General features: G+C 37.5%; 1 protein-coding gene and 1 long non-coding RNA gene across 4 annotated transcripts; both read left to right on the top strand.

The window, feature by feature from the left end:
• Window positions 1-2824: 2824 nt before the first annotated feature.
• Window positions 2825-5259, top strand: si:dkeyp-46h3.3. 2 transcript variants are annotated; one of them, NM_001423348.1, is made up of 9 exons: window positions 2825-2876; window positions 3321-3398; window positions 3623-3667; window positions 3756-3885; window positions 4046-4161; window positions 4432-4476; window positions 4569-4707; window positions 4821-4930; window positions 5010-5259. In NM_001423348.1, exons 1-9 carry the CDS (start codon window positions 2849-2851, stop codon window positions 5021-5023), a joined length of 705 nt encoding a protein of 234 aa, NP_001410277.1. In that variant the 5' UTR covers window positions 2825-2848; the 3' UTR covers window positions 5024-5259. The 2 variants fall into 2 exon arrangements, with proteins under 2 accessions (NP_001410277.1, NP_001410278.1); NM_001423349.1 differs by lacking the exon at window positions 3321-3398 and adding an exon at window positions 3245-3285.
• Window positions 5260-7908: 2649 nt separating this feature from the next.
• LOC147839601 (uncharacterized) lies at window positions 7909-11825 on the top strand. Of its 2 annotated transcripts, none has more exons than XR_015516843.1 (4): window positions 7909-7988; window positions 8766-8853; window positions 9080-9205; window positions 10041-11825. It is a non-coding gene; the product is annotated as an uncharacterized LOC147839601 (long non-coding RNA). The 2 variants fall into 2 exon arrangements; XR_015516844.1 differs by having other exon boundaries at window positions 7909-8077; window positions 8540-8853.
• The last annotated feature ends 186 nt before the right edge of the window (window positions 11826-12011 follow it).

Below are 12011 nucleotides of genomic sequence, written 5' to 3'. Positions count from 1 at the left end.
GTCTTGAGTTATTTGCAATATCAAGATGTTGGGTGAAAACCAGGCTCCACTTAATTTGTTTTAATAAAGGGTGATGCACATGTGCCTGCTTCAGTGTTCTGAATGTACTTTCTTGACTTTTCCTAAAGGTTCAAGTGCAGTTTGTGAAAATGCCAATGCTAACCTGAAATGTAGTGTGTAGTTGCTTTATATTTTTGGATTTTAGTCTCCACTAATTGCAAAGTTAACCAATGGTAAACTTAATTTTTAGAGGATGGATCTCTCCTAAACATTAACACTGCTAACTACGGGCGAACTGATAGCAGCACATGTTCTGCTGGATGACCTCCTTCTCAAGTTGCCAAAACTGACTGCTATCCCTTGATTTCAAAGTCAACGCTAGCTTATGGGTCAGTATAAAAGCATGGTTTAACTAGAATTAAGTCCAGTTTTAATTCTATGGGTTTCATTTAACTTCTTCTGTTTCTGTATATGTAATGGGAAGAACAGCTGCTCCATTTCAGCCTCCAATGGTGTTTTCTCAGGTCTGAGTGTCAACACATACAAGTTTCTGTACACCGCATACTCCTGTGTGCCTCAGTATAAGTTGTTGTACACATTAATTAATGGACTAGGGGTTAAGATATCACTCAAATATTTTTTTTCTTACATTTTGTAGAAGCTGATTTTGTGGATCTGGATTTTCAGCATCTCTGCATGACTGCATTAAGCGTTTAAGCATTTCTATATTGTTACAATTATTTATTTAATGTTAACATCTGTTATTTAGCATCTTATGGAAATTGTTTACCATGACATGGCATTACCATAGAATACTAGTTTGCTAATCTGTATTCAGCTACTGTGTGTCTTGTACTATCATCATTGTGCTCCACTGGGAGGTTATGTTCAAACTCCTAAAATAATAATAAAAAAATAAATAAAAAAATAAATAAATAAAAAAGAAATGAAGTGTTAATAAGGTTTTTAGTCTTGCTACCATACAAACCCCATTTATATAAATTAAAATAAAAACACTTGATGGTGTTACAATTTGCTCAAGCTGAATAAAACTCAAGTTAGTCTGGTCTGAATCATGATTCACTGAAATCTAATGCTCTTCTTTGCTGCCTCGTTTAATGTCCTGCTGCTATAATTTAAGACCCACGTAGAAATCAGATTTTACAAGAATGTGTAGTTTATAACCTGGTTAATGAAATCGGTTTGTGGTGATCTACTCCAACACCTCAAGCTGTATTGGATTGATATTTTTAAGTTAAATAAGTACAGTGAAAGTTATGTTAACATGATTTGAGCTTTGTTGCATTTCACTAAAGAAACTTTAGGGTCCCCCCCCCCCCTGAAAAATACTATATCTGTCTTGTTGTACATGGTCTTTTGTATGTCTGTTAAAACTAATACAACAAAAAAACTTTTTGTTGCCCTTTTTGGTGTTTCATCCTTTAATACACATAACTAATTACAAAATAAATGACCCAATGATTAACAGCCTACTGTTAATGAAGTAGTGATGAAAAGGCCTAAACTACCTACATTATTAGCTTACTTGAGTAGTGAAGCTATTTATTGGCAACATTTTTTGGGTGCAGGCAAAATGAAAGCCACATTAAAATATGCAAAAATGATGGATCTATTATTTTTATTCACGTCTAAAATTTACATGGCGATGCAAGCGCAGTAGGTAGTGCTGTCGCCTCACAGCAAAAAAGTCGCTGGTTTGAACCTCGGCTCAGTTGGCGTTTCTGTGTGGAGTTTGCATGTTCTCCCTGAGTTCGCGTGGGTTTCCTCTGTGTGCTCCATTTTCCCCTTACAGTCCAAAGACATGCGGTACAGGTGAATTGGGTAGGCTAAATTGCCTGTAGTGTATGAGTGTGTGTGTGGATGCTTGGAAACGTGCTGGATAAGTTGGCGGTTCATTCCGCTGTGGCGACCTCAGATTAATAAAGGGACTAAGCCGACAAGAAAATGAATGAATGAATAAAACTTACATTAAAAAAAAAGCTGTTCAAGACTTTTTTTGTTTTTAATCTTTATGGGCAGTTCATGATTTAAGCTCACACATAATGGGAAGGAAGACGGGAAAATGGTGAAAACTGGAGCACATGAAGGAAACCCACGCGAACATGGGGAGAACTACACAGAAATGGCAACTCACTTAGCCAGGGCTTAAACCAGCGACCTTCTTGCTGTGAGGCGATTGTGCTACCCACTGCACCGCTGTGCTGCCCAAAAGTAGCATATTAAGATGATTAACACAAAACAAAGTGGTAGCCATTCACAGAAGAGTGAAGTTGCGGTCACACTGGACTTTTTTTCCCCATAGACTTCCATTCCTACACATGCAAATGTTTTCGCAGTTCATTTTGTTGAAAAAAATCAAGCTTGGTGTACTCTAACCTGTATAATGATTGCATAAAACTAATCGAAGATCAAAACTCTCTGCCTCTCTGGACAGAAATTAAAAAAAACATGGACCAATTGCTCGCTTTTTCATATTCAATTATCTTGTTTAATCCTGCACCTTTTTGCAGCATTATACGACAGAATTTCACACGCACAAACACTAGTGTGACCGCAGCCTAACACACGACAAACACTAGTCTAAAATAAAATAAAAAAGCTATAGTGGTTAACCGTGGCATTACAAATATACATTTTTTTTCGGGTAGAAAGTGGCTGTTGCTTTAATTTATTGGTTTAACCTTAGCCTTTATTCTAAAACTAAAAAAATGTCCCAGGTTTGACTGACGGTGTGGTGCACAGCTGTTGCTCATTATCACTCACACCACCCGCCTATAAATATGAATCAGTAACAGCACCTTGTACTGTTGATGGTGATATCAGAACTATGGTTTCTCTCAGGGTCTTTCTCAGCTGTAAGTTTATTTATTATTTTGTCTTGTCAGATGTAGCATGTAAGGTTAATTTTTGTTGGTTTGAGCCACAGACAATTTGTCACCTTGGAATTATAAGGTTCTATTAGCTTTCTGAATGATTTTAAGATTGAGCTTAAAAGATTTTGCATTCCATAGCTAACAGTATGTGTGTAACATTTATTTTTTAAATAAATTCTTAAAGCAAACAACTTCTACAAAAAAAATCCCATAATGTAAATAAGTTGTCATTAAATAAGAATGTCTTACTCTATTTTGACTCATCTAGAACCTTGTATTTCTAAGATGGCTAATTACGTAGGCCTACTGTTTTAATCAGTGGCTTATACTGATCTTTGCTATTTTTACAGCATCAAAATTCACTTTGCCACTTCTGGGTTTTTGTGCCAATGTAAGTTTGTTTTCTTATTTTCTGCTCCCTTTCAGTGCTTATGGGCTGTAGCCTGTCTGCAGGTGTTACATTAAATCTAGCCCCTCTAGATGTTGACTTGTCACCACGAACTAGTAAGTGTACATTTTTATAGTCATTTGATTTAGAGCTTCAAGTGATTATCACTTAGTTCTGTGGTATTATCAATGACTGTATAAAGTAGGGTATTATAGCTCTTAGCTGAAATGGTAAGCGAAGTCAAGTGATTGCACACTAGAGACTATAGATAGTCAATGAACTTCTCCCGTCTGCAATTCAGAATTTTCTTCTGTGTAAACCTGTAACCTTTTGCTTCCAGAAAGGATAGAGATTTGTAATGGTGACCGTGCGGTATTGAAATGCGGTGAGCAGTTTTCCACAACCTTTGTTTTAATGTGTACGTATCTAACATCACATGAATTTATTAAATGTGTTTTTTTTTCTCCATGTAGCATATGGTGTGCTTCAGATAACCGCTGCAAACTATGGACGTACTAATAGACGTGACTGCTCTGGAAGTCGTCCAGTCCTTCCCCAAAACACAAACTGCATTTTCAACGCGCTGGCTCCTGTTTCACAAAGGTATTATGCAAACCGCTAAATTTCTACATTCTGACTGCTTCTACTCCTTGGTTCTTTATCTTGGTGGGTAAAGAGAAACCATTTAAGACTTGTGTAGGATTCTCAAGGCGTTGTTTTTAACACTCCTCTTTGTGCACCTTTTTCCTGCTATCACATGTAGCTGCAATGGGCTGCGAAGTTGTGAGCTTTTTGCTACAACTGATATCTTCACTGATCCCTGCCCTGACATGCGCTCTTATCTTTCCGTCACCTACTACTGCCTCCCACCTGAAATCCGTGAGTATCCTCCTGTTTGCTACTCCAAGATCTGTTCATGCATTTACTTCAGATGAATTAATTCAATGGTGCTTTCTTGGTAGTACACTTCAGAATTTTAAACTATCCATGAACTCAAAGGAGTATTGCAACCTCTGATCTCTATTTGAACTATTGCCTAGTTATTTGCTCTAACAAGATTTCAGGTGAAAGCAGGTCTATTTTAAATGGTGATGCACATTTGCCTGCTTCAGTGTTTTGAATGTTTCTTGACTTTAATCTTTTCTACAGGTTCAAGTGCAGTCTGTGAAAATGCCATTGCTAACTTCAAATGTGGTGTGTAATTTTTTTTTTTTTTTTTTGAATGCGCAAACACTATTGCAGAGTTTGGTAAATGGTAACTTTTATTGTGAAACCTACTTTTTCAGAGGATGGATCTCTCATACACATTCATGCTGCTAACTACGGGCGAACTGATAGCAGCACATGTGCTGCTGGACGACCTGCTTCCCAAACTGCCAAAACCAACTGCTATGCCTCAAATTCACAGACACTTGTTGCTAATGCGTCAGTATAAAAGCGTTATTTAACTAGATTTAAGTCCAGTTTTATTCTGTAAGTTTTAGAGTTTTTTTTTTTTTTTTTTTTTTTTCCTCTCCCCTTTTCCCCTCTCTGTGTAGGTGTGAAGGGAAGAACAGCTGCTCCATTTCAGCCTCCAACGGTGTCTTCTCAGATCCGTGTTATGGCACATACAAGTACCTGTACACCGCATACTCCTGCGTACCTCAGTGTAAGTTATTGTACAGATTAATGAATGGTGTATGTTTCTTATTGGTCTAAATGGTTCATTTTTTTTTTTTTTCTTGCAGTTTATTGGAGCTGATCTTGAAGATTTTTAGCACCTCTAAATAGCTGCATATAAGTGTCTAAGCATTTCTGTAACAATGGCTTAATTGTTAACCTAATTTTTGACATCTTAAGCAAAATGTTTACCATGAGATTGCATAACTGTATATCATTAGTTTACTAAGCTGTATTCAGCCTTTTGTGCAGGTGTCTTGTACGATTATCATCCTTATGCTCTGGGAAGTTGTGTTCAATAAACCCTTTTAAAAGAAATCATGTGTTGCTCTGGTTCTTGGAGTCATGCTCCCTTTTGCCTCATTTTTTCAGGGGTTCTTAAAGTAGATCCTGCAGATTTTTAGCTAACTTCCTATAACACTCATGCAAGGATGTTTATAGAAAGCGTAGTAGGCTTTTCTTTTTTTTTTTTTTTTTTTTTTTGTTACCCCAGGTGTGTCTGATTTTGGCTGGAGCTAAAATCTGCAGGTCTCTGTCCTTCAGCACAGAGATTAAGAACACTATGGTATGGCTCTTTTACAGAAGAGCGTATGTGATTTTAATGTCAGACCTAGATCATGAGCTGATGCAACACTACCATTTTTCTTTAAGCTTAAACAACAAACTGGTGTTACAATTTACGCAATTCTGTTTGTGGACTTAAGTTCTGCCTTAAACACCATTGCCCCATCACTGCTTCAGTACAAACTGACCCAGCTCTCTGTCCTAGCTGTCAATGAATCACCAGCTTTTTGACCGACATGCAACAGCTAGTCAGAAAGGGCAAAATCACATCTGACAGCTGCACCATCAGCAGTGGTACCCCTAGGTATGTATTCACTCCCTGCTGCTCTTCTCCCTGTACACCAACAATTTTACCGCAAAAGACCCCTACACCAAGCTCCTAAAGTTTGTAAAAGACACTACTATTATTGGCCTCATCTGGAACGGTGATGAGTCTGCATGCAGACAGGACGTGGAGCAGCTGGATTTATGGTGCAGATACAACCTGGAACTGAACATCCTCACAGTGGAGACGATAGTGGACTTTGGGAGAAACTCCACAGGGAGTACATTTGAAAGGTTTTAAAGGCTTCATATTGGTAATTCTCATGAGCAAAGTTTGAGTTACACACAATGTAGGAAGTATGAGGGGAAACTGCTAAAAGTAACATATTAAACTTTAACAAAGCAAAGTGCTGCCACTCACAGAATGGTAAAGCTGCGGTCACACTGCACTTTTCTTCTCATAGACTTCGATTCATATGAATGCCTCAGACTGGAAATGCAAGCTTGTGCAACAAATTTCACAGGTTGCTGCGTGGGAAATTTCAAACTTGGTCAACTCTGACAAGTGAAATTGCAACATTTGACTGCATGAGACCAATTGAGGTTAAAAACATGACCTATCTGAACAGGAATTTAAAATATGGATTCGTCGCTTGCTTTTTAAAATGTCTAATCATCTTGTTTAATTCTGCCTCTTTTCGCTGTGCCGTACAACAGAATTTCGCAAGCTCAAACTCTAGTGTGTCCGCAGCTTGACACGATCACAACTAGACCAAAAAAGTCCATTGTTTAAAACTGCGGCCACATTAGAGTTTGAGCATGCGATATTCTGTCATGCGGCGCTGCGAAAAGGGGCGGGATTAAACAAGCTTAATAGACATTAAAAAAAAGCAAGAGATTGTTCCATGTTTTAAATTTCTGTCCAGAGAGGCCATGTATTGATCCTCGCCTGGTCTCACGCAGTCAAGTCATGCGTTTTTTCAGGTCAGAGTTCACTAAGCTTGAACTTTGCACTGCAGTAACCCGCGAAACTTGACACATGACCCCGCGTTTCCGATCAGACGCACTCGTGTGCGTATGAATGGAAGTCTATGGGAGGAAAAGCCCAGCTGTGGTCACACTAGAGTTTGTGCGTGCAAAAAGAGGCGGGATTAAACATAATTAGACAATTCAAGACATTAAAAAGGCAAGCGATGGGTGACGCAGTGGTGCAGTATGCGTTCGCATGGGTTTCCTCCAGGTACTCTGGTTTCCCCCACAGTCCAAAGACATGCGGTACAGGTGAATTGGATAGGCTAAATTGTCCGTAGTGTATGTGTGTGTGTGTGTGGATGTTTCCCAGAGATGGGTTGCGGCTGGAAGAGCATCCGCTGGGTAAAAACATGCTGGATAGTTGTGCTGTGGTGACCACGGATTAATAAAGAGACTAAGTCGACAAGAAAATTAATGAATAAAAACGAGCAATTGCTCCATGATTTAAATTTCTATGTCTTAAAGCTGCGGTAACACTGGGCTTTTCCTTCCATAAACTTTCATTCATACGCACGTGAATGCATCAGAACGGAAACGCAGGGTCATGCGTTGTGTCGCAGGTTGCTGCGGTGCAAAGTTCAAGCTTGTTGAACTCTGACCTGTGAAATCGCATCACTTGACTGCGCGAGACCAATCGAGGATCAAAACACGACCTCTCTGGACAGAAATTTAAAATATGGAGCATATGGAGCTCGCTTTTTATTGTCTAATCATGTTGTTTAAATTCCACCACTTTTCGCAGCGCCGCACGACCAAATTTTGCACACACAAACTCTCCCAGCCGGCACACGACCGACCTTCAACGTTGAAATATGGTTGAAATAAGGTCAGATGTGTTTTAAACGTTAAAATAATGTTGATAGAACGTTTAATGTTAAACGGTTGAAAAACAGCCTGCATATGACAAGGCTTCAACGTTGAAATGTGGTTGAAAATACGTCAGTTGTTGCTTTAATGTTGAAACTATGTTGAATGATAAATGGTTGAAAAAAGTTACAGAAATCCTTATACAAATCAACGTTGACATTTTTTTATCATGATCTGTATGTTGAATTAACGTCATGGCTTCACCCAATATTCAACATGTTTGGTTACCATGGTATCATCGGAGGACTCGGCGCACGCGGCCACGCGCAGCGCTTCACTTAATTACGAACACCTGACCTGCAGTGTAGCAGAATTCAGAGGTAAGCGTGTTTTTTGATTCTTTAATCTTTTATTTACCCCCGATTTTGTTTTACACACAGTTTATCTTAGACGTGACTTTTGAGGTGTAGTATTTCGAATTTTGAAGCTTTTAAAACTTTCCAGTTTGGTTTTAGTCTTGTTTGCGCTTCTGTGACGCAGCAGCTAACCTCGACCCTGCTGAAAAATCCAGCTTATACCAGCCTAGGCTGGTTAGCTGGTTTTAGCTGGTCAATCAGGCTGGTTTTAGAGGGGTTTTGACCACTTCCAGGCTGGTTTCCAGCCATTTCCAGCCTGGTCTTAGCTGGTTAGGCTGGAAGATGACCAGCTAAAACCAGCTTGACCACCCTTACCAGGCTGGGAGCCCAGCCAAAACCAGCTATGTCCAGCGTAAACCAGGCTGGTCAAGCTGGTTTTAGTTGGATTTAGCTGGTCATTTTCCAGCCTGACCAGCTAAGACCAGGCTGGAAATGGCTGGAAACCAGCCTGGAAATGGCCAAAACCCCTCTAAAACCAGCCTGGTCGACCAGCTAAAACCAGCCAACCAGCCTAGGCTGGTTTAAGCTGGATTTTTTAGCAGGGGAGGTAATGTCACATGTTTAACGTTAGTCTAAATGAGCGTTTTTATGGCAAATTCAAAGCGATAAACTCCAAACGCAGTTTAAAGTTACTGAGCAACGTTATAAAACAATATCTTTTTTATATACGCTGTATAATTAGTGTTATTATTACAAAGTGAACTGCTGTCGTTTCACTGTTGTTGTTGTTTTTGCTTTTAGAGATGTAACTTACTCCAGAGACGCACTAACTTGCACAGCATTGAATGGAAAAGGCTTTGTCCATCTGTTAAATGTTCTTGGTGCTTTGGTTGGTGATATTCTCTTTCTAATCTGTTTGTTTATTGATTGTTAGGCTATGTTGTGATATTATATTGTTATATTGATATTATTATTGTGATATGTTGTGATGTTATACTATGTGACAGTATTTGGGAACAAATATGTATTTAGTGAGAAATTAATGCTTAAATTACACTTTGTATAGTAGCAGATAAGTGGTGTAATGGGTTTTAACTTTCTGGGTTTTCTGGAAGGTCCAGTTGAGGGCATCAAGAACACGCAGATGGCCTAAACCTGTGTCAGTCTGGACAGACTGCAGATCTGCTACTCAACGCCAAGGCTTTTGTATGGATGTCTGACTACTACTGTGTTCTCTAAAGGTATTACTGGAGCAAAACAACAGCACCTGTTACAGTAAAATTTGTATTCATAAAAATAGTGATACATGTGTAGCAGGTCCAGTACATGTGATGTCATTGAGAAGTTGTTTTATTAAATGTCATTAAAACAAATAAATAAACAAGCTATTAAATAAATCTAAATATTAAAAACTTGAGGATTAAGATGAGAAATGAAATGCATCATCTGTCTTGCGAAAAGGGTCTATTTGAGAATATTGGTGTTTTCCAACTGAAAGGGATAGTTCTCCCAAGAATGAAAATTTACTCACATTGTACTCCCCAAGTGGTTTAAAACCATGATGAGTTTATTCTGTTGAACACAAAAGAGGCTATTCTGAAAAAAAAAACTAAAAACCTGTAAACATTGACCTCCATAGTAGAAAACAATACTATAGAAGTCAATGGTTATAGATTTCCAGCTTTCTTCAAAATATCTTCTTTTGTGTTCAACGTGGTCGGTAAATGACGACAGAATACAAATTTTGAACTATCCCTTTAATTCTCTGTCCTACATGATTCTTTTCTGCAGCCTTTGTTAAAAAAAAAAAAAAAAAAAAAAAGTTTTTTTTTCGAGAATCTGAAATTTGAATTCTGGAAAATGCTGGTACCGGTGGTGGCGAAGCGCTTCCTGACGACATCACACCTAATTCTTCACTTCTCTTAGTTAGGAATATTCAGATGGATGAGTCAAAATTATTGAGTGTGATGATATTATAGGACAAATTTGGACTCAATAAAAAATAAATATTTGAATTTCACTTTGTATAATAGCAGATACCAACTTATTTGTAACCTAGTATTTCATTTATTGCAGGTTTTCTGGAAGCTCCAGTTGAGGGCTTCAAGGACAAACCGATGGCCTAAACAAGTGTCAGCCTGGACAGACATCTATTGCAGTTCTGCTACACAAGACCAAACTCTCTGCTTTTGTATGGATGTCTGACTAGTACGGTGTTCTCTGGAGGTATTACTGGAGCAAAACAACAGCATCCGTTACAGTGAAATTTGTGTTCATAAAAGATAGTGATATGTGTAACAGGTCCAGTACATTTGTCATAAAGGTTAAATCACAGTAAGTACTGTAAAAATAACTTGTTTGCCTTTGCCACAACAGGTCATGGTGTGTGCTTACTGCTCGTAGTAAACGCACACGCTGATCTGATGCGGGAGAGATATACGCAAACACATTTGTATTTACTGTTTTGTTTTGCTTCACTAAAGTGTTGTTGGAGCTTGGTATGTTCACAGTTGAAATCACTGAAGTCACATGGAACGTTTTGACAATGTGTTTTGTGCCTTATCTTGACAATGACCATCTTGGGACCATTGCAGTCTGTAGAGGATGAGGAGCATTTAATCTAAAATATTTTAGTTTGTGTTCTGAAGATAAACATGTCTCTGGGATGACAAAAGTAATTAATAACAGAACCTATATGAACACTTAATGTGACATGTAATAGTGAAATTTATCTACTAGGTGAATAGTCCTACATTCACAAATGTGAGCCATCATTATAAGACCACATGTGAACATGCAATTTTTATGATACTAATAATAACGGAATAACAAACTGCTATTACTGTTGTGTTTGTGAGAGAGAATCAAATCATATATTCTACACATTTTCTTGATGATTTACTGAAATATTTGTCTACATGTTCCACTGTGACAGGTGCTCAGTTTTGCTGCAGTAATGCTAAACACAATAGATGTACTGTATGCAAAAGAAAAAAAACTAAATATTTAGCATGCAGACCTGCAAAGTGAAGGAGCAATGTCAGGTTTATAGATTATAGCAGGAGTTTTCACTATTGTGAAAGTGAAGCCATTCATTCACAATGAATTGAAATGGCAAACCTCATTATTGATTTTGTAGGATACTCACCTGGTGTTTGAGAAATAAATATGTATTTAAGTGCTAGACAGATATAGATGTTTTAGTGTTTTACACTTAATTCTTTGTCCCCAGTGCCAGCTTTTACCTCAAGCGTTTCTCTCAACCTATAAAACCTCAAACAGATGTAATGTATTTCACTTGTGATTCTTAGTTGTGAGTGATGTTTTTTTACTTTTTTTTTACTGCAGCCACTTTAAAAATGGGTATTTTGTAAACTTTGTAAACGGAATTGTATTTTGGAGACTGATGGTTGAAGCGTAATTTAGTTAGTTTAATTTAGTTAGTATCTGTATTTCTGAAGATGGTAACACTACAATAAGGTTGTATTAGTAAGTGTTAATGTATTTACTAACATGAACAAAGAACAATAAAGCATCTTTCTTATAAAGAAAGTACAGTTCATGTCAGCTCTGTGCATTAATGTTAACAAGCATACATTTTGATTTTATTAGCATTGGGACATTTCAATTAATTAAATGATTAATAAATGCTGTACAAGTATTTGTTCTTTGTTCATGTTAGTAAACATTAACTAACTTTATACTTAAAAGTGACTATTTAATTGTATGCCTTTTTCTGTAATTGAGTGTACAGCATGTAGTAACCTGCATGGTTTTAATGAACGATGTATGCTGTATGTTGCTGTATATTTATAATAAATGAAATAATGAGGTGTGTATTAAATAAATTGATACACAGGCAAATTTGTGTATTTTTGTCGTGTATTTTTATTAGTAAAAATTTGTTTGCTATATTTATGGACTTTGTGTTATATGTAATTTCTATATAACTTACGTTGAAATGTATGACGGTGAAACAACGTCACGGTATCACGTTGATCCAATTTGCAAAATCGAAAGGTAATTCAACCTTCATTCAACGTCTAC

This window comes from Danio rerio, chromosome 19 (assembly GCF_052040795.2).
Source record: "Danio rerio strain M-AB ecotype USA chromosome 19, GRCz13ab, whole genome shotgun sequence".
In the NCBI taxonomy this organism is placed as follows: Eukaryota; Metazoa; Chordata; class Actinopteri; order Cypriniformes; family Danionidae; genus Danio; species Danio rerio.
Note: the sequence above shows the minus strand (reverse complement) of the source record. Positions and strands in the feature narration are given on the sequence as shown.

Coding starts and splice junctions, on each gene's coding strand:
- si:dkeyp-46h3.3 (NM_001423348.1), top strand. CDS start 2,849: ATGGTTTCTCTCAGGGTCTTTCTCAGCT. Junction 3,668..3,755: donor CCGTGCGGTATTGAAATGCG/GTGAGCAGTTTT, acceptor TTCTCCATGTAG/CATATGGTGTGCTTCAGATA. Junction 4,477..4,568: donor CATTGCTAACTTCAAATGTG/GTGTGTAATTTT, acceptor CTACTTTTTCAG/AGGATGGATCTCTCATACAC.